Here is a 23,178-nt window from a genome sequence, read left to right on the forward strand (position 1 = left end):
GTGGAAGGGGAAGCAAAAAGAGCTGGCAAGACCTGGGCAGAATTGAGGCAAATGGCAAAAGACAGAGACAGATGGCAAGTTTTCTCAGATGTCCTATGCCCCCATAGGGGCTAACGGAATTAAGAGACGTATATTTGGAAAGTCGTATTTATGGCTTATTGATTTATGATTAGATTACCTACTAAGCAATCTGAATCGTCAAACTTTGTAATACTATCTAGTTTCAGATTAAAATTAGATGTAATTATGTCATTGAAGCTACTATTATCCCACAAATCAAACAGCTGGAGAGAACTTTCTCATATCACATATACCAATGATCCCTATCAACTCACCCACTCATTTTCAGTAATTCCCAGTCAAAGTTTAGATTGCAATAACAATAAACCAGACTTACTGTCAACAATGTAGGAGAAGAGACTGCTACTTACCATAAAGAATTGAAGATGCATACAGGCATAATTAAAAGACAGGCACTGCATACAAACAGTGTTGCCTATTTGGAACTTGAAGTGTCTTCTTTATGGTAAGTAGCAATCTGTCTTTTCTTACATTATTGATATTTGTACTTTAAGTATCCATTGTTTGAATCTGCTGAAAGACACACAGTCAGACATTCAAATTCATTGGAAGTCACTTACGGACAGTATTTTTTGCATGGTCAGCTGTATATTGTTCTTTTACAAACCGGGAGTTCAGGAACCCAATTTATACTACTACCGCACAGTATCAAAAAAAGGAAAAATGTTGGGTATTCAAAAGTTTTGTAACTGTGCCATCAAAAATTGTTGTTGTTGTTGTGGTCTTCAGTCCTGAGACTGGTTTGATGCAGCTCTCCATGCTACTCTATCCTGTGCAAGCTTCTTCATCTCCCAGTACCTACTGCAACCTACATCCTTCTGAATCTGCTTAGTGTATTGATCTCTTGGTCTCCCTCTACGATTTTTACCCTCCACGCTGCCCTCCAATGCTAAATTTGTGATCCCTTGATGCCTCAAAACATGTCCTACCAACCGATCCCTTCTTCTAGTCAAGTTGTGCCACAAACTTCTCTTCTCTCCAATCCTATTCAATACCTCCTCATTAGTTACGTGATCTACCCACCTTATCTTCAGCATTCTTCTGTAGCACCACATTTCGAAAGCTTCTATTCTCTTCTTGTCCAAACTAGTTATCGTCCATGTTTCACTTCCATACATGGCTACACTCCACACAAATACTTTCAGAAACGACTTCCTGACACCTAAATCTATACTCGATGTTAACAAATTTCTCTTCTTCAGAAACGCTTTCCTTGCCATTGCCAGTCTACATTTTATATCCTCTCTACTTCGACCATCATCAGTTATTTTACTCCCTAAATAGCAAAACTCCTTTACTACTTTAAGTGTCTCATTTCCTAATATAATTCCCTCAGCATCACCCGACTTCATTCGACTACATTCCATTATCCTCGTTTTGCTTTTGTTGATGTTCATCTTATATCCTCCTTTCAAGACACTGTCCATTCCGTTCAACTGCTCTTCCAAGTCCTTTGCTGTCTCTGACAGAATTACAATGTCATCGGCGAACCTCAAAGTTTTTACTTCTTCTCCATGAATTTTAATACCTACTCCGAATTTTTCTTTTGTTTCCTTTACTGCTTGCTCAATATACAGATTGAATAACATCGGGGAGAGGCTACAACCCTGTCTCACTCCTTTCCCAACCACTGCTTCCCTTTCATGCCCCTCGACTCTTATAACTGCCATCTGGTTTCTGTACAAATTGTAAATAGCCTTTCGCTCCCTGTATTTTACCCCTGCCACCTTCAGAATTTGAAAGAGAGTATTCCAGTCAACATTGTCAAAAGCTTTCTCTAAGTCTACAAATGCTAGAAACGTAGGTTTGCCTTTTCTTAATCTTTCTTCCAAGATAAGTCGTAAGGTCAGTATTGCCTCACGTGTTCCAACATTCCTACGGAATCCAAACTGATCTTCCCCAAGGTCAGCTTCTACCAGTTTTTCCATTCGTCTGTAAAGAATTCGCGTTAGTATTTTGCAGCTGTGACTTATTAAACTGATAGTTCGGTAATTTTCACATCTGTCAACACCTGCTTTCTTTGGGATTGGAATTATTATATTCTTCTTGAAGTCTGAGGGTATTTCGCCTGTCTCATACATCGTGCTCACCAGATGGTAGAGTTTTGTCATGACTGGCTCTCCCGAGGCCATCAGTAGTTCTAGTGGAATGTTGTCTACTCCCGGGGCCTTGTTTCGACTCAGGTCTTTCAGTGCTCTGTCAAACTCTTCACGCAGTATCTTATCTCCCATTTCGTCTTCATCTACATCCTCTTCCATTTCCATAATATTGTCCTCAAGTACATCTCCCTTGTATAAACCCTCTATATACTCCTTCCACCTTTCTACCTTCCCTTCTTTGCTTAGAACTGGGTTTCCATCTGAGCTCTTGATATTCATACAAGTGGTTCTCTTCTCTCCAAAGGTCTCTTTAATTTTCCTGTAGGCAGTATCTATCTTACCCCTAGTGAGACAAGCCTCTACATCCTTACATTTGTCCTCTAGCCATCCCTGCTTAGCCATTTTGCACTTCCTGTCGATCTCATTTTTGAGACGTTTGTATTCCTTTTTGCCTGCTTCATTTACTGCATTTTTATATTTTCTCCTTTCATCAATTAAATTCAATATTTCTTCTGTTACCCAAGGATTTCTATTAGCCCTCGTCTTTTTACCTACTTGATCATCTGCTGCCTTCACTACTTCATCCCTCAGAGCTACCCATTCTTCTTCTACTGTATTTCTTTCCCCCATTCCTGTCAATTGTTCCCTTATGCTCTCCCTGAAACTCTCTACAACCTCTGGTTCTTTCAGTTTATCCAGGTCCCATCTCCTTAAATTCCCACCTTTTTGCAGTTTCTTCAGTTTCAATCTGCAGTTCATAACCAATAGATTGTGGTCAGAATCCACATCTGCCCCAGGAAATGTCTTACAATTTAAAACCTGGTTCCTAAATCTCTGTCTTACCATTATATAATCTATCTGAAACCTGTCAGTATCTCCTGGCTTCTTCCATGTATACAGCCTCCTTTCATGATTCTTGAACCAAGTGTTAGCTATGATTAAGTTATGCTCTGTGCAAAATTCTACAAGGCGGCTTCCTCTTTCATTCCTTCCCCCCAATCCATATTCACCTACTATGTTTCCTTCTCTCCCTTTTCCTACTGACGAATTCCAGTCACCCATGACTATTAAATTTTCGTCTCCCTTCACTACCTGAATAGTTTCTTTTATCTCGTCATACATTTCATCTATTTCTTCATCATCTGCAGAGCTAGTTGGCATATAAACTTGTACTACTGTAGTAGGCATGGGCTTTGTGTCTATCTTGGCCACAATAATGCGTTCACTATGCTGTTTGTAGTAGCTAACCCGCACTCCTATTTTTTTATTCATTATTAAACCTACTCCTGCATTACCCCTATTTGATTTTGTATTTATAACCCTGTAATCACCTGACCAAAAGTCTTTTTCCTCCTGCCACCGAACTTCACTAATTCCCACTATATCTAACTTTAACCTATCCATTTCCCTTTTTAAATTTTCTAACCTACCTGCCCGATTAAGTGATCTGACATTCCACGCTCCGATCCGTAGAACGCCAGTTTTCTTTCTCCTGATAACGACGTCCTCTTGAGTAGTCCCCGCCCGGAGATCCGAATGGGGGACTATTTTACCTCCGGAATATTTTACCCAAGAGGACGCCATCATCATTTAATCATACAGTAGAGCTGCATGTCCTCGGGAAAAATTACGGCTGTAGTTTCCCCTTGCTTTCAGCCGTTCGCAGTACCAGCACAGCAAGGCCGTTTTGGTTAATGTTACAAGGCCAGATCAGTCAATCATCCAGACTGTTGCCCCTGCAACTACTGAAAAGGCTGCTGCCCCTCTTCAGGAACCACATGTTTGTCTGGCCTCTCAACAGATACCCCTCCGTTGTGGTTGCACCTACGGTACGGCCATCTGTATCGCTGAGGCACGCAAGCCTCCCCACCAACGGCAAGGTCCATGGTTCATGGGGGGGCATCAAAAATTAAAAACCTTAAAAACAATAAAAATGAAAAAAAGGAGGTCTTTTCATTCATATTCTATATGATTCGTTATAATTTTGAATGCCATACCTTCAAAGTGGGTGAAGTCACAAGAGTGCACTATTATATAATGCACCTGTGCATGCATGCCACTGTAACCCCTGAATCCAGTGGCAAAGTGGCCAACATGTTTCTTCTACAATGTCCCAGAATCTTCCAGAATGTTGAACAATGGTTTCAAGCTTTCCATTATACAGTTTTCATGGGGATGTGTTCGAACTTAGGGGGCGTATTTAGCCAAGAGCAAGAGACAAGCATCAATATACGTCTGAAAATCGATTAGATGAATGAGAGTTAAGTAAATGTAAGTGATTGCTGAAGGTAATGAACAATGTACTTCCTTTCACATTAGGGTTTTCTTGAATAATTAGTGAATTCAGAAGTACTTCATGTTTTCAGGTATTCAAGAGTATTTAGAGTGAAATACTAACATTTTTATGATTTTTTATTGTTCCTTTTTACAATGTTTGAAGGATCTGGACTGTTCCAAGGAAACAACTGACAATCAGGACCAATCAAAGTGGGTCTTTCAGTTATTATGTAATAGGAAGTATCATCTAAACAGAGTATGTGTTCTAGCACATTCATTAATCTCCTGGGTGATCAAGGCAGAAAATATAGGACATGGGACTTGACCCACGATCAAACTGTAGATAATAATTTGGTTGCGTGTTGGCAAAGCCAATAAATCAATAAATGTGATGTCATGAAAGTAGCTAATAACTTATCTGGCAAATATTGTACTTTTTTTTTTTGTGGTTTTAGGGCGCACAACTTCAATGGTCATTAGCGCCCTGACTACGTTAAGAATGCACCGCGAGGCACAAGTTTAAAACAACAACTAAAAGGGAAAACACGATAAAAGACAGACTGACAGGCAAAGGATTAAAAAACAGCATCATCAAATGTCCTTAGAGAGGTTTGTCAAATTGATAAAATGAAGAACGCGAGCAGCTGCTCGTGGGTCATCCGCTAAAATGGCATCTAGAGTACATGGCAGGTTAAGATCTAGACGCAGTGTGTTAAAATCCGGACAGGACATTAAAATGTGGCGGACCGTCAGCAATTGCCCACATGGGCAGAACGGCGCTGGCGCAGCCGTCAGCAGATGGCTATGGCTGAACCGGCAGTGTCCAATGCGTAACCGGGCCAAAATGACCTCCTCCCGCCGAGAAGGGCGGGAGGAGGACGTCCAAGCCGCGGGAAGAGGTTTCAAGGCCCGAAGCTTGTTGTCTGTAAGTGCAGCCCAATCGGCATGCCACAGCGATAAAATGCGCCGACAAATTACCCTGCTACAATCCGACGAAGGGACACAACAAGAAGCTGTCCAAGGCTGGAGGACCGCAGCCTTGGCCGCGGCATCTGCAGCTTCGTTCGCAGGGATACCGACATGGCCAGGGACCCACATAAAGCTAACCGGAGAACCGACGTCCACCAGCTGCTGAAGAGAGCGTTGGATCCGGTGCACGAAAGGGTGAACCGGATACGGATCACTGAGGCTCTGGATGGCGCTCAGGGAATCGGAGCAGATGACATAAGCAGAATGTCGGTGGCGGCAGATGTAAAGAACAGCCTGGTAGAGGGCAAAGAGCTCAGCTGTGAAGACCGAACAATGGCCAAGGAGCCGGTATTTGAAACTTTGTGCCCCGGCAATAAAAGAACACCCGACCCCGTCATTGGTCTTTGAGCCATCTGTATAAATGAAGGTCATATTGATGAACTTCGAACGAAGTTCAACAAAACGGGAGTGGTAGACCGAACCGGGGGTAACCTCTTTTGGGAGCGAGCTGAGGTCAAGGTGAACGCAGACCTGAGCCTGGAGCCAAGGTGGCGTGTGGCTCTCGCCCACTCGAAAGGTTGCAGGGAGTGAAAAATTAAGGTGTTGAAGGAGGCGACGAAAGCGAACTCCAGGGGGTAGCAGGGCAGAGACATACAACCCGTATTGACGGTCGAGAGAGTCGTCAAAAAAGGAACGATAAGACGGGTGGTCGGGCATTGACAGTAGCCGTCAGGCATACCGACAAAGCAGTATATCGCGCCGGTAGGTGAGTGGCAATTCGCCAGCGTCAGCATGAAGACTAGGACTAGTATAAAACGCTCCGATCGCAAGTCGTAAACCCCGATGTTTTATGGAGTTGAGGCGGCGTAAGATGGATGGCCGTGCAGAGGAGTATACGAAGCTCCCATAATCCAGCTTGGAGCGGACGATCGACCGATATAGACGAAGCAGGACGGTTCGATCCGCTCCCCACGACATACCACTGAGAACACGGAGGACATTTAAAGAACGGGTACAACGGGCAGCCAAATATGACACATGTGGAGACCAGCTAAGTTTCCTGTCAAATGTAAGACCTAAAAATTTTGTTGTCTCCACGATTGGGAGAGCAACGGGACCGAGTCGTAAGGACGGTGGGAGAAACTCTTTGTAGCGCCAGAAGTTAATACAGACCGTCTTCTCGGCAGAAAAACGGAAGCCATTGGCGACACTCCAGGAGTAAAGACGGTCAAGAGAATGCTGAAGACAGCGCTCCAGGACAAGTGTACACTGCGCGCTGCAATAAATGGTAAAATCGTCCACGAAAAGGGAGCCTGATACATCAGCTGGGAGGCAATCCATTATTGGATTTATCGCGATGGCGAAGAGAGCGACGCTCAAAACTGAGCCCTGTGGCACCCCATTCTCCTGGCGAAAGGTGTGACAGGACAGAACCCACACATACCCTGAACTGTCGATCCATTAAAAAGGAACGAATAAAAAGAGGGAGGCGACCGCGAAGGCCCCATGTATGCATGGTGTGGAGAATGCCCGCCCTCCAACAGGTGTCGTAAGCCTTCTCCAAATCAAAGAACACAGCCGCGGTCGGGCGCTTCCGCAAGAAGTTATTCATAATGAAGGTCGACAAGGTAACCAGATGGTCAACAGCAGAGTGGCGCCTACGAAATCCACATTGTACATTGGTAAGTAGGCGTCGAGACTTGAGCAGCCAAACCAATCGAGAGTTAACCATTCGCTCCATCACTTTACTGACACAGCTGGTAAGCGAGATGGGTCGATAACTGGAAGGCAAGTGTTTGTCCTTCCCCGGCTTAGGAATCGGGACAACAATAGACTCGCGCCAGCATGCGGGAACATGTCCCTCAATCCAGATGCGATTGTAAGTACGAAGAAGAAAACCTTTACCCGCAGGAGAAAGGTTCTTCAGCATCTGAATATGAATAGAATCAGGCCCTGGAGCGGAGGACCGTGATCGGCCAAGTGCGTTTTCGAGTTCCCGCATGGTGAATGGGGCATTATAACTTTCACGATTCGAGGAGCGGAAGTTAGGTGGCCTAGCCGCCTCCGCCTGTTTGCGGGGGAGGAAGGCAGGGTGGTAATGAGCGGAGCTCGAAACCTCGGCGAAAAAGCGGCCGAAGGCATTGGAGACATCCTCAGGGGCCACAAGGACGTCATTCGCGACCGTCAAGCCAGAAACTGGTGAGTGGACCTTAGTGCCAGATAGCCGGCGCAGGCTACCCCAGACAACAGAAGAAGGAGTAAAACTGTTGAAGGTGCTTGTGAAAGCAGCCCAGCTGGCTTTCTTGCTTTCTTTAATAATACGACGACACTGTGCACGTAATCGTTTATAATTGATACAATTCGCCACTGTAGGGTGGCGTTTAAAGGTGCGGAAAGCACGTCGACGAGCACGTAAAGCGTCGCTACATGCTGCGGTCCGCCAGGGGACCGGTACGCGACGTGGAGAAGAAGTAGGGTGAGGGATGGAATATTCAGCAGCAGCGAGAATGACTTCCGTGAGGTGTGCGACCTGACGATCGCAGCTTGTGAAGGTTTGATCCTGAAAGGTCGCCCTGGAAGAGAAGAGCCCCCAGTCTGCTTTGGAGATGGTCCAACTAGATGAGCACGGAGAGGGGGTATGCTGCAGGAGATGGATAACACACGGGAAGTGGTCGCTCGAATATGTATCAGAAAGTGCATACCACTCAAACCGGCGTGCAAGTTGGGGAGTACATATAGAGAGGTCTAAATGGGAATAGGTGTGAGATGTGTCCGAAAGAAAAGTAGGGGCGCCAGTATTGAGGCAGACAAGATTGAACTGGTTGAAAAGGTCTGCTAACAGGGAGCCCCTCGGGCAGGATGCTGGAGAGCCCCAAAGGGGATGGTGGGCATTGAAGTCGCCAGTTAACAAAAATGGTGCAGGTAGTTGAGCAATAAGTTGCATCATGTCTGCCCTGGTAACGGCAGATGACGATGGAGTGTAAACGGTACAAATGGAAAATGTAAAAGTGGGGAGAGTAATGCGGATGGCAACTGCCTGCAGGCCGGTGTGCAACGTGATGGGATCGTAGTAAATATCATCCCGGACCAGCAACATAACCCCTCCATGAGCCGGGATACCTACCACAGGGGGTAGGCCAAAACGCACAGAGGTGTGTGCCAAGGCAATTTGATTGCATGGGCGTAGCTTCGTTTCCTGGAGGGCTACGACGAGCGGACGGTGCAAGCGGAGCAGCAACTTCAAGTCCTCTCGGTTGGAGCGAATGCTGCGAATATTCCAGTGAATAAGTGCCATCGTAAGAAGAAAAGGAAGATGAAAGAAGGGGTCACCTCGAAGGCCGCTGAGGGCCTGGCTTCGAGCGAGCACTGCCACCGCTATCAGTAGGCAGACAGTCATCGTCCATTGGGTCTATAGGTTCATCGGCCATCTTGGGAAGATGGCCGGGAGGGGGAGCTTCCTCCGCCGGTGAACGGCCAGATGTTCGGCTACCAGCGGTGCGGCCAGGCGAAACGGATGACGGCCTGGGGCGGCAACCGCTGGGTGGCACAGGAGAAGAAATGTGCCGTGGCGGAGAAGGAGAACTGTGCTTCCTATGAGCCTTCTTGGAAGGACGTTTGGTAGAAGTACCGGTCGAAGGCTGGGAGGTCGAGGTACGTAGGAAGTCTGCACGGGACGGTTCCTTCTTGAAGGCCCGTGCATCAGACTTCTGGGTCTGTCTTAGCAGAAGCTGATGAAGGGGCTGGTGTCTGTGGGGTGATGGGACAAAGAGGAGACGTCGACCGCGCGATCTTAGCACTGGCCGAACGGACGACCATGGTGCTGAAGGTCAGATCGCATGTCTGGGTTGCCACCTCCCTGGTAGTCCGAGGAGAGGCGAGGACAGTACTGTATTTCCCCGCTGGGAGCAGCGTGGGCTTCCTACTAGCCAATAGCTTGCGAGCAGCCGAGGTGGACACTTTCTCTTTGACCCGAATTTCTTGGATAAAGCGTTCTTCCTTATAGACAGGACAGTCGCGGGAGGATGCGGCATGGTCACCCTGACAGTTCACACAACGAGGAGCCGGAGGTGGACAGTCACCCTCATGGGCATCCCTGCCACAAGTGACACATTTAGCCGCATTGGAACAAGACTGTCGAGTGTGATTGAAACGCTGACACTGGTAGCAGCGCGTAGGTGTCGGGACATAGGGGCGAACAGAAATAACCTCGTAGCCCGCCTTGATGTGCGATGGCAGCTTAACACTATCGAAGGTCAAGAAAAGTGTCCGGGTCGGTACAAGGTCATTGTTGACCTTTTTCATGACCCTATGGACAGCCGTCACGCCCTGCTCAGCGAGGAAAGATTGAATCTCCTCGTCAGTCAATCCGTCGAGGGAGCTAGTATAGACTACACCACGAGATGAATTCAAAGTTCGGTGAGCCTCCACCCGGACAGGGAACGTGTACAGGAGTGTGGCCCGAAGCAGTTTTTGTGCCTGAAAGGCGCTCTCAGTTTCTAGTAATAAGGTACCGTTACGCAACCTGGTACAAGATTTGACAGATCCGGCTATGGCATCTACGCCCTTCTGGATAACGAAAGGGTTGACAGAGGAAAAATCCTTTCCGTCCCCAGAGCGAGAAACGACGAGGAACTGTGGGGCAGGCGGTAGTACTTTTGTCACTGGTGGCGGGTCATGTTTCCGTTTTTGGGCAGAAGTCGAGAGAGATGGAGTGAAATCCATTGCGGAGGAATCCCCCATGATTGCCAGCGTCTCCGATGGCGCGCTCCTTCCTTGTGGGGACCCTCTCAGAGGGCACTCCCGCCTTAGGTGAATGTTTACACCTCAGGTCACACCTCCCGAGAAACAGACGGAGGGACCAATCAGCATGGTCAGAAGGTATCAGCTCAGGCAATCACCCCTCCCTGGGCCTGGCCTTTACCAGGAGGTACGTGCGTGCCTTACATGTCTACCCAGGGCGGGGAATTACGCGTTACCCCGTCACCGGCTACGCGTGCGAACGCGTGGGTCGGCCTTCAGGCACGCACAGGGAGGAAGGAAGAAGAGGAAAAAGAAGAGAGAGAGGGAGAGAGAGGACAGACTGTCTCAAACGCCGAGGCGGAGACTAGAGAAGGCAGGGAGAAGAAGGCAATGAGAAGGCAAGGAGAAGAAGGCAAGGGAAAGAGTAAGGAAGACAGTGAGGTGGAGAAGAGCAAAGAAAGGAACCAACCAAAGGAAGGAAGAAACGAGAAGTGAAAAAGCAAAATGACCGCAAATAGAGGTCGTGAAACCGTCCGTCTCCAGACGCAGGCGCTAACTACCCCCTTGAGGGGGAGGGACTCCTTTTAGTCGCCTCTTACAACAGGCAGGAGTACCTCGGGCCTATTCTAATCCCCGGACCCGCAGGGGGGAAATATTGTACTGAACCCTAACCTTTCGTTCATGTACAACACAAGTAAACCCAGCACTAAAACCCCCAAGAAACTTTCTCGTGCTGCATAATGCAAGGTGAATTTTACTCCAGGGGATGAGCTTGTTAATAAGACAAAGACCACCTATGCTGTAAGAACATCAAAGTAATTTTCATTGGTCAAAGATAATTTTATGTATAATGCTACAAAACAAATACTTATGAAGCAAAATGAAATTAGTTTTCAACTTATGACAATCTCTCCTGTAGTTTTACACCAGCACCATATCTTGAAACAGTCTGGTGCCACGGCTTACCTGAACATTTTCAACTGTCGAGTGCTGTGCAAAGAAGTCTAACAGTTTGTCAAGAGTAGTATCCTGTACAGGAAAGCCTTTTAAGTAAAGAGTGCGAGTCATCAGCTCCTTCCGCCGTTCTTCATTCCATACAGGTAGCGGCTGGTCTGGCGATCTTCGTATTTTAGAGCGATCTTCACTTATCTGCAAACAAAAAGAATGATAAACCTTGAACACACACACCTGACCCTTTCCATATCTTAATAGCATGTAAAACACATACGTATTACAAACTCAATGTGAAGTTCTGACAAATTCTGATTAGAGTTACATCCCATTATGCCTGTGGGCTACTCTAGGACAAATCTGAAAATTAATGGATAAGAGCTGTCACAGATGCAGAAAATCTGCTTTGACCAATGATGAACCATCTATCCATAAGGAGTGTAATCTCTGAACTTATACTTCATCTTTTCAATAATTGTAGAACTACTTCAGGTAGCACATTTGTTGGTTTTTCTAAATCTCAACCCAACCTACAACAAGCTAAACTATGGATGACTGTCACAACAAACTTCATTCCAAACTTCATTCCAAACAGATGTAGTCATTCCATCACTGATCAAAAGTGGCAGCATAACCAACTCCAACATGATACAAATTAAATTTATCAACATCCAATAATCCCACAACTCTTTTCTATTAAAATTCCTTTAGAACTTTATCACATGATCAAAGGACAGTATACAGATATAGGGTTGCTCACAGAGAAAAGTATACTGCACAAAGCAAATGAATACAAATTTACTTAATTTTGAAAAGGTCATTAATGGGTGTGCTAGAGAGGATACAGCTCCCACTGTCATTTGGTAAGAACTATTTCAAGCACATCTGAAATGATTTGGGTAAACTGAAATGAGAGTAGGTGATAAGGTAAATGATACTTGGTTTCTATTTGCAAGTTCATTTCAACACAGCCAAAAATGAAATTTCCTTATAGTATCTGTTGAGACGAAATAGGAAAGCTCTCAACTTTGGTTTGAAACCCCTCTGCTTTGTCACTAGAAGCAGAACCTTCAGCAACACTTTTGAAAATATATTTTGACACTACTTTTAGTAGTACTTGAAGAGAGAATCACAGCAATTTCTTGCGACAGTGGAGTTCCTGAAAGTAGCTTTAACTGGAATGTGAATGTAAAGATCATAATCTGTTAAATGTAACCTAGAATGAAGTTTATGTATAGTCGAAGTGGCTTGTTTTGGGAGTAAAATTACTGTAGTTCATTACTGTCCCACACAATCGATAAAGCAGCTGAATTTCAGTACATTCTTGCAGTCACTTTGATTCTACAGTGATGACTGATGGTTTTCCCTCACAGAAGAGTATACGTTACCTATATTTCGCTCTGTAAAGAAGCATGGGACTTTATTTCCATTTCCACATTTCCATATTTATTGTAACTTATCTGTTTTCCAGTCTGCTAACTATATTAAACCTCAAAAAGTTTGAGGAAACTAGCAATTTTTACCACATTTTCTGTTGCCTTAACAGAAATCTCATCTTGTGTACTTCCTTCAATTCTCTTAAGGTGTTAAAGTTTTTAGCTCAGCGGATTAAAAGATAATCAGGAGACTAATTTGAAGATATTTGTTCACTGTCCTTTAATACACTGCACTAGCCAAAATGCAACCCCACTGTAAATGCTACTTCTGAACACGGAATGAATAGGTTCATATATGTAAGGAGCTGGAAATTGCCCCGACTACTGTCAAACGCTTGGCAGCTGCTACAAATCAGTGCACTGGGAGAACTCTCTAGGGTCACATACCTGTGGCACCGGTACCAAAGGTACATGAAGTGCTGTCCCTCTTGGAGATCCTGTCTCCTTTGCAGAAAGTTAGGGATACATCATTGCTCATCCACTTGACTAAATGGTGTTTCAATGGTAGATTTAGGCATCCTGTACAGGATGGATAGAGACCAGGGAGGACTGGGGGCAGTTTTGTTTTACAAATCCCCCTCCAACCAACAAGTATGAGGTGCTGCCTTTCACTGAAAAACTGAGCCAGTGGGACTCCCTCCACCTGCTTTGGACGAACCTGTTTTGCCCAGTGTCAAGAGGAGGCAAACGCAGAAGGGTAGGTGGTCTATTAATTGTTGGCAGTTAAAACATATGGCAAATGTTGGTACTCACTTAGGGATATGACAAGTGCACTGTCACTATGGGGACTCATTCAAAATGTTGAAGATGCTAATCCAGTAGCCATTGAGGGAACAGGATGCAACCAACTCCAGGCTGTGGCACACACTGGAACAAATGATGCCGGTCGTCTGGGCTCCAAGGTCATCCAGCACAAGGGATTGAGAAGACTAGCCTTACTCATGGAGTTTTAATGAAGCTCACAATTTGCAGCATTGTCCCAGAACTGATAGTGGCCTCTGGTTCTGAGTTGAGTGGAAGGTCTGAATCAGAGACTTCAAAGGTTCTGAGGTAAGCTAGGCTGTGTCTTCCTGGACTTGCACCATAGGGTTGAGAACTGTAGGGTCCTCCTAAATGGGTCAGGTGTGTACTACATGTCAAAGGCTGCGAATCAGGAAGCTGTGTGTGGGATGCACACAAGAGCTTTTTAGATTACAAGAGGTGTAGGAAACCCAGAAGCATCAGAACAAGATTGAAAGAATTGCCTCCCACAGAAGAGAGTATTAAAATCCTAATGGGAAACTGCTGAAGCATTCACAACAAAGTGGCAGAGTTTAAAGTGCTCATGAAAAAGCAAGGAAGCTCACTTAATACTAGGTACAGAAAGCTGGTTGAAACCCGAAATTGATACCAGTGAGATTTTTGGGGAAAAGTTTAGTGTATACCAAAAGGATAGGCAAACGGGAAATGATGGATATGTATTTCTCACAGTAAACAAGAAACTCAAATCCACTGAGATAGAAATTGAAGCTGCGTACAAGACTGTTTGGGGAAGACTCAGTATCAGGGGTGGGCATATAATAATTGCATCCTGTGAAACATTACTAAATGCCTTCTCTGAAAACTACCTAGAAAAAGATAGCTACAAAACCCACTCATGCTGGAAATATATTGGATCTAATGGCAAAAAGCAGACCCGATGATGCCCGCATTGAAACTTATCAGTGATCATGAAGTGGGTGCAACAACAGTGATTACCAAAGCAAAAGACAGACGCCATTGACACACACAAGCAAGCACAACTCATGCACGCATGACTGCCAACTCCATCTTGGCCTGGAAGGCATGTATCACTTGAGATGCAGACAATCTGGAGGAGGGGGGGGGGGGCAGAGTGTGGGGGCAGTATGTTACCACAGGATGAGGCTGAGATAAGCATGGGAGTGAAGAATGTGTTATAATCTTAACTCATATATGTGCAGTTTAGAAGAGATGATGGTAGTGCTGCAGTCTACAAAGGAAACTACTTACAATTCACTCATGTGACCAGTTCCAGAATATTGCTCAATTGTGTGGTACCTGTACCAAACAGGACTAATGGACTTAGATTAGATTTACTTTCATTCCAATTGATCCATAGTGAGGTGGTCCTCCAGGATGCAGAACATGCCAGAAAAAAAAAGTGCATGGCAAATATTTACAACTGGGACGATTGTCTTTTTTTGTTGTTGAACGTATACAAAAAAAGGCAGCACAAATGTTCACAGGTTTGTTTCATCCACAGGAGGGTATCACAGAGATACTGAGGGAATTTAACTCTTTAAGACAAACTATCCTGAAAGTGTCTATTAAAGTTTCAACAACCAGCTTCAAATCTTGACTCTAGAAATACACTACTTTCCCCTATGTACTGCTCACAGAGATCGTGATGACTAGAATAATTACTGGACGTACAGGGGTATTAAAACAGTTATTCTTCCCACACTCCGTAAGTGAAAGGAAAGGAAGAAGCCCTAACAACTGGTACAGAAGGACATACCCTCTGCCATGTAACCTCACCATGTTCTGCAGAGTATAGATGTAGATGCAGATTTCAGATGGCTGTGATGTTAGTGCCAACGTAAGAGTTCAGATAGATAAACTTAAGTTTCTGAAACCAATGTGTTCCATGGGTAGTATGGTTAATGGCCAGAAAACAAAAAAGTTACAGCACTAGACTTGGGAGATTGCTGTCAGCAGTAAACACTCAACATATAGTTGGTACGTATTTTAGTTTGTAGCCATAACCTTGACTACGATGTTACAGTGCCACTTATTTAGACAGTTTCTGAATCAAGGTATTCATGAAGCACTGACAGAACTGTCAGTAGAATTTGGGGTCTGCATTCCCTTTAAATCCATGAAGTAGATGAAAGGGAGCCACAGAACAACGAAGACCCCAAGTAAAAGATTTTTACAAGCAGTTGAGCTATGGATGCTGAAAGTTATTCCTTGAAACTTTCAGTCTAACTCCAACTGGGCTATTAGCTCTGGGGTGGTAGAGTTGACTCCTAACCACCAAATGGAGCCACGTAATATAGATGGAAAAGCTTCTGTGTAATTGTTATAGCACGATTAAGAATATGCTGCTGGCACTTTACTAACAATGACAGTGTTCCCACATTCCCAGATTAGTGTCAATGGGACTTTTACAACAGGTTCCAGCTGTCAGTCTCATCACACTGCTGTGTTTAACAGGATTTATCAGATTTAGTAATGATGGCACTGTGGATCCATAACAGAAGTGTAGCATCAGCTCCTGAGTAGGTGCCATGAAGGAATCAGGATGCTGAGTCTTTTTCATACGGTTTACCTTTAACTAGTATATGTGCAATAGCCATGTGTTGTGTTGCCAAAAGCACCAAGCAGTGCTTTAAACCAATATCGTGTTGCCACCTGCTTAATTAGTATCTGTCGATGTTCGTGTGTTGTGCAAAGCCAGTCGAAATAATGCATGGCCTATGAAAGAGGAAGCCACTTAGTACAATTTCGCACAGAGCATAATTTAATCATTGCAGACAGTTTAAGGATCATGAAAAGGTTGTATACATGGAGGAAACCTTGAGACAAGAAGACTAAAGACTGACTATATAATGGTAAGACAGATTTCGGAACCAGATTTTAAACTGTTAAGACATTGGGCCAACAGGGACTGAGCACAATTTATTGGTTATGAACTGTAGATTAATACTGATGAACTTGCAAAGATAGGAAATTAAGGAGATGGACTTGGATAAGCTAGGAGGACAGGAGGTTGCAGAGTGTTTCAGAAGGAACATTAGGCAACAACAGAGGAAAGGAATACAGGAGAAGAATGGGTTGCTTTGAGAGATGAAATAGTGAAACAGCGAAGGATCAACATAAGAGACACAGAATTTAACTGATGACAGAAGAAAATACAAAAATGTGCAAGTGAAGCAGACAAAAGAGAATACTAATGTCTAAGAAATGAGATTGACAGGAAGTTCAAATTGGTTAAGCAGGAATGGTTAGAGGACAAATTTAAGGATTTGGAAATGTATTTCTCTAGCGAAAAGATAGAAACCACCTACAGGAAAATTACATAGGTCTTTGGAGCAGAGAACCAGCTGTATGAATATCATGCACTAAGACAGGAAACCAGTCTACATCTACATCCATACTCTGCAAGCCACCTGACGGTGTGTGGCGGAGGGTACCCTGAGTACCTCTATCGGTTCTCCCTTCTATTCCAGTCTCGTATTGTTCGAGGAAAGAAGGATTGTCAGTATGCTTCTGTGTGGGCTCTAATCTCTCTGATTTTATCCTCATGGTCTCTTCGCGAGATACACGTAGGAGGGAGCAATATACTGCTTGACTCTTCGGTGAAGGTATGTTCTCGAAACTTCAACAAAAGCCAGTACCGAGCTACTGAGTCTCTCTCCTGCAGAGTCTTCCACTGGAGTTTATCTATCATCTCCGTAACGCTTTCACGATTACTAAATGATCCTGTAACGAAGTGCGCTGCTCTCCATTGGATCTTCTTTATCTCGTCTATCAACCCTATCTGGTACGGATCCCACACTGCTGAGCAGTATTCAAGCAGTGGGCGAACAAGCGTACTGTAACCTACTTCCTTTGCTTTCGGATTGCATTTCCTTAGGATTCTTCCAATGAATCTCAGTCTGGCATCTGCTTTACCGACTATCAACTTTATATGATCATTCCATTTTAAATCACTCCTAATGCGTACTCCCAGATAATTTGTGGAATTAACTGCTGTATTGTAGCTAAATGACAAGGGATCTTTATATGTATTCGCAGCACATTACACTTGTCTACATTGAGATTGAATTGCCAATCCCTGCACCATGCACCAATTCGCTGCAGATCCTCCTGCATTTCAGTACAATTTTCCATTGTCACAACCTCTCGATACACCACAATCATCTGCAAAAAGCCTCAGTGAACTTCCAATGTCATCCACAAGGTCATGTATGTATATTGTGAATAGCAACGGTCCTATGACACTCCCCTACGGCACACCTGAAATCACACTTACTTCGGAAGACTTCTCTCCATTGAGAATGACATGCTGCGTTCTGTTATCTAGGAACTCTTCAATCCAATCACACAATTGGTCTGATAGTCCATATGCTCTTTGTTCATTAAACGACTGTGGGGGAACTGTATCGAATGCCTTGCGGAAGTCAAGAAACACAGCATCTACCTGTGAACCCGTGTCAATGGCCCTCTGAGTCTCGTGGACGAATAGCGCGAGCTGGGTTTCACACGACCATCTTTTTCGAAACCCATGCTGATTCATACAGAGTAGATTTCTAGTCTCCAGAAAAGTCATTATACTCTAACATAATGTGTGTTCCAAAATTCTACAACTGATCGACGTTAGAGATATAGGTCTATAGTTCCGCACATCTGTTCGACGTCCCTTCTTGAAAACGGGGATGACCTGTACCCTTTTCCAATCCTTTGGAACGCTACGCTCTTTAGAGACCTACGGTACACCGCTGCAAGAAGGGGGGGGGGGGGCAGTTCCTTCGCGTACTCTGCGTAAAATTGAACCGGTATCCCATCAGGTCCAGCGGTCTTTCCTCTTTTGAGCAATTTTAATTGTTTCTCTATCCCTCTGCCGTCTATTTCAATATCTACCATTTTGTCATCTGTGCAACAATCTAGAGAAGGAACTACAGTGCAGTCTTCCTCTGTGAAACAGCTTTGGAAAAAAGACATTTAGTATTTCGGCCTTTAGACTGTCATCCTCTGTTTCAGTGCCATTTTGGTCACAGAGTTTCTGGACATTTTGTTTTGAGCCACCTACCGCTTTGACATAAGACCAAAATTTCTTAGGATTTTCTGCCAAGTCAGTACATAGAACTTTACTTTCGAATTCATTGAACGCCTCTCGCATAGCCCTCCTCACACTACATTTCGCTTCGCGTAATTTTTGTTTGTCTGCAAGGCTTTGGCTATGTTTATGTTTGCTGTAAAGTTCCCTTTGCTTCCGTAACAGTTTTCTAACTCGGTTGTTGTACCTCGGTGGCTCTTTTCCATCTCTTACGATCTTGCTTGGCACATACTCATCTAATTCATATTGTACAATGGTTCTGAACTTGTCCACTGATCCTCAACCCTATCTGTACTTGACATAAAACTTTTTATGTTGAGCCGTCTAGTACTATGAAATCTGCTTTTTGTCACTTTTGCTAAACAGAAAAATCTTTCTATCTTTTTTAATATTTCTATTTACGGCTGAAATCATCGATGCAGTAACCGCTTTATGATCGCTGATTCCCTGTTCTGTGTTAACCGTTTCAAATAGTTCGGGTCTGTTTGTCACCAGAAGGTCTAATATGTTATCACCACGAGTCTGTTCTCTGTTTAACTGCTCAAGGTAGTTTTCAGATAAAGCACTTAAAAAAATTTCACTGGATTCTTTGTCCCTGCCACCCATTATGAACGTTTGAGTCTCCCAGTCTATATCGGGCAAATTAAAATCTCCACCCAGAACTATAACATGGTGGGGAAATCTACTCAAAATATTATCCAAATTATCCTTCAGGTGCTCAGCCACAACAGCTACTGAGCCAGGGGGCCTATAGAGACATCCAATTACTATGTCTGAGCCTGCTTTAACCGTGACCTTCACCCAAATTGTTTCACATTTCGGATCTCCATCAATTTCCTTCGATACTATTGCACTTCTTATCGCTATAAACAGTCCCTAGCAAAGAAGGGAAAGGAGTATATACAGAGGGTCTGTACAAAGGAGATGAACTTAATGGCAATACTGTAGAAATGGAAGACGACGACGGTATGGGAGATATGATACAGTGAGAAGAATTTGACAGAGAACTGAAAGAAAGTAGAAACAAGGCCCTTGGAGTACACAACATTCCACCGTAACTACTGCAGCCTCGGGATAACCAGCCATGACAAAACTATTCCATCTTGTGAGCAAGATGTAAGAGGCAAGTAAAAAACTCAAAATTCAAGGAGAATGTAACAAATCCAATTCCAAAGGAAGTAGATCCTGTTAGGTGTGAATACTGCCAAACTATCAGTTTAATAAGTCGTCATTGCAAAATACTTACTTGAATTATTTACAGAAGAAGAATGGGAAAAACTTTTAAAGCAACCTTGGGGAAGATCAGTTTGGATTCCAGAGAAATACAGGAACACGCAAGGGAATACTCACCCTACACCATCTCTTAGAAGATTGGTTAACGAAAGGCAAACCTATGCTTATAGCATTTGTAGATTCCCAGGAAGCTACTGAAAATGTTGACTCCAATACTCTCCTTGAAATACTGATGGCAGCAGGGATAAAATATATGGAGCAAAATGTTATTCACAACTTACAGAAAGCAGAAAACAGAGTCAAGGGGCATGAAAGGGAAGCAGTGTTTGAGAAGGGAGTGAGACAGGGTTGCAGGCAATTGTCAATGTTAACCTGTACACTGAGCAAACAGTACAGGAAACCAAAGGAAAAATTTACAGTAGGAAATAAAGTTCAGAGAGAAGAAATAAAAATTCTAGTGTTTGCCAATAACATTTTAATTCTGTGAGAGGCAGCAAAGGACCTGGAAGTGCAACTGAAGGGGTAGACAGTATCTGAAAGGATATAAGATGAACATTAATGAAAACAAAACAAGGGTAATGGAATGCAGTCAAATTAAATCAGGCAATGCCAAGGGAATTTGATTAGAAAATGAGACACGAAGTATTAGAGGAGCTTTGCCTTTGAGCAGTAAAACAACTGATGATAGCTGAAAGAGACAATATACGATGTAGACTGACAATGGCAAAAGAGTTTCTGAAGAAGAGAATCTTGTTAACATTGAATGTGGACTTAAGTGTTAGAAAGTGTTTTCTGAAGGATTTGCCTAGAGTGTAGCCATGTATGGAAGTCTAAGGATACTCACAAAATAAATCATAAAATAACTGCTCACACAGGAGAGCACAAATATTGTCCGGTTATTTTATTTTCATGTGAAGAATCATGCCAAAGGAACAACATGTGTCTCAGATGTGATGGCGATCACAGTAGATTCAAGAAATGCAATATTTGCGCAGATGCAAATACAGACTTTCCAGTTATCATAGTGAAGAAGGGCCGAAGTCCTTGGGGAATATATAATTTTGAGAATTGCAATGTGATTCAGCAAGTGAAAGATTAATGAAATATTCATTCCATTTCAAGGTTTCAAGTTGGACATACATCTTGACGAGTCTGATGATATATAGTTTCTAGTGTATACGGTTATAGGCAATATACAGATTATAAATACCGATGGTTTGTGTATTATTCAAGAACAGAGCAGTAGTATTTAATTCCTTTACAGTAATTACCATGCAGCCAGTGAACAAGTCTGCTACAGCCTTACAAGAGGTGCTGGTCTAATACCATAAAAAGGCAACAAACAAAGTCTTATGCACAACATCCAGCAAAAAGATTAATAATCCTTTAGCCATTTCTTCTGAAATTTTCCTCTACATTTTTGTAGATCTTGTTACTTATTTTCAAACCATCTTTTAGTTTGTATTGCACCCATTATTTTTCTAATAATCCATCTTTCAAGTACCTCTTCTCAGTCCAGCTTACAGTTCGTCAGGCATTCACATCCGTATAAAAATTCTGGTCAACCATGGTGGTATAGTGTTTCAGTTTCGTTATTCTAGATAAGTATCTCTTGTCGTAAATATTCTTTGTAAAACCATATGCTCTCCCCCTTTAATAACACTCACATCTACCACAAATTTTTCTAGCCCATTGCATGGTATATTTTCTTCCAAGATATTTAAATTTACTTACACTGATTTACTTAGATTTGCTTTTCTATAAAATTTTGTGCATTTTTTATACTTTCATGAATTTTATTTTTTCAGCTGAGATGTCGAGACCAGCTAAATTTGCTGTTTCTTCCTGAACATTTGTTTGATAACTGTGTCCATCAGATTTTCTGAAAGTATTGCAGAATTGTCTGCAAAAGCCTGGCAGTTTACCTTAATATTTTTACCTGTCTAAAATTATTGGTTCAATTTTTTTTATTTTTTAGCTCCAAATTCCAGATAAATACTCTTTCTATAATGCATTTAAACAGTAAAGGTAATAAACAATCATACTGTCTAATACCAGTTCTCATTTAAAATGAGATAGATCTCCCATAAATTAACTTTAGATATTGTATTAGTCAAAGTTTCACAAATTATGTTTACTAATCTTGCTTTAACACAAAATTTTCTAATTATTTTATTGTTCATCTGCCAAGTCAAATGCTTTTTGGAACTCAATAAATGATACTACTTTGGGTTTGTTAACTTTGCAGCGAATTATTGATTAAATTACAAATCTGTTCTGGGCAGGATTTTCCCTTTTGAAAACCACTCATATTCTTCCAATTGTATAAAGTTTTTAGAGCTCTGTCCCAGAGAATTTTTGATAATATTTTGTATGCCACTAGCAGAAATGGCACTCCCTTAATCGTTGACATTTTGTATATCTCCTTTTTCATGTAGCACGTGGAGTAATGCTATTTTCCAACTCTTCTGGATTCTTTTCAGTTTTCTAAATGGTCAAGAAGCAGGTTTAAAAACCATTTATATTTGGTTCTGACCATTTCAATAATGGAGACTTCACCACTTGCTCTGATGTTTTTGAGTGATTTGGTGGTTTCATGAATTTCTTGCTTCGTGAGTGGGAACACGCCCCCCCTCATGAATTTCTTGCTTCGTGAGTGGAAACACCCCCCCCCCCCGCTCTCTCCCCCCCTCCCTCTTCCCCCCCCCCCCCAGATTACGAACCTGTCACAAAATTTCAGTATTTTACAATTTTCTTTAATCCTATTCTACGTTTCTCATTGAAACAAGTAACTGGCACTGGATATCCTTTAAGTACACGTTTAAAACTTTGATAAAAATTTCCAGTAATATTTCTGGTAAAATTTTGTTGTATTTCCATAAGCCAATACATTTCAAACATCCTTTTGCTTTTCCAGATTAATGAGGTTTCATTTCATTTTTGTCTCAACTCTTCGATATGTCTTTTGACCAACCTCATTTTCAAGCTCTTTGTTCTAGTGCTGCTTCATGCACTTTGGTCTACCATGTCTTCTTTTTTCTCTTTGTCACTCCTATTTCTCTCTACTGCTTTAGTAATTTGTGACTGGAGTTTATGCCAATCTACTTTTTTGTTTACTCAGTCTCTTCTCTGAATTTTTGTATATTTTCTATTGTAATATCAGCTGTAGTGGAGTTTTTCACGATTACTTTCTTGGCTGTAGATGAGAGAAACCTTATTTTAATCTTAGAGATAATGATCCGAATTAAATCCTCCATTTCTGCTTACTTTGACATTTATGATATCCTTGATATTCCTTCTAGATATGGCTATGTAATACAGTTAAAATTCGTGTTTAGATCTAGAGATAGAAGTTTTAGCTGTTCTTTAAACTACTATTTAACAAATAGAATAAAGATGGAACTGCAAACAGGTCAGGCGGTAAATACTTAAAATGGCATATCCTATAGTGCCATTGGGGATCCTGTCCACAATGTGACAGTACGACATGAAACCAAAAAACCAAAGTCAGAAAAAGTTGAAATGTACCTGCTATAATATATATTCTACT

At 42.8% G+C, this 23,178-nt stretch overlaps 1 protein-coding gene across 1 annotated transcript in view; it reads right to left on the bottom strand.

Moving 5' to 3' along the window:
- The window catches only part of LOC126262836 (la protein homolog), a 74,509-nt gene that overhangs the window by 43,034 nt on the left and 8,297 nt on the right, over nucleotides 1-23,178 (bottom strand). The window contains exon 4 of the mRNA XM_049959693.1: nucleotides 11,133-11,315. Within this exon, the coding sequence (XP_049815650.1) occupies nucleotides 11,133-11,315 (183 nt within the window). The remainder of the gene's footprint in view (nucleotides 1-11,132; nucleotides 11,316-23,178) is intronic.

The sequence above is a fragment of the Schistocerca nitens genome, chromosome 6 (genome assembly GCF_023898315.1).
Source record: "Schistocerca nitens isolate TAMUIC-IGC-003100 chromosome 6, iqSchNite1.1, whole genome shotgun sequence".
Classification (NCBI taxonomy): Eukaryota; Metazoa; Arthropoda; class Insecta; order Orthoptera; family Acrididae; genus Schistocerca; species Schistocerca nitens.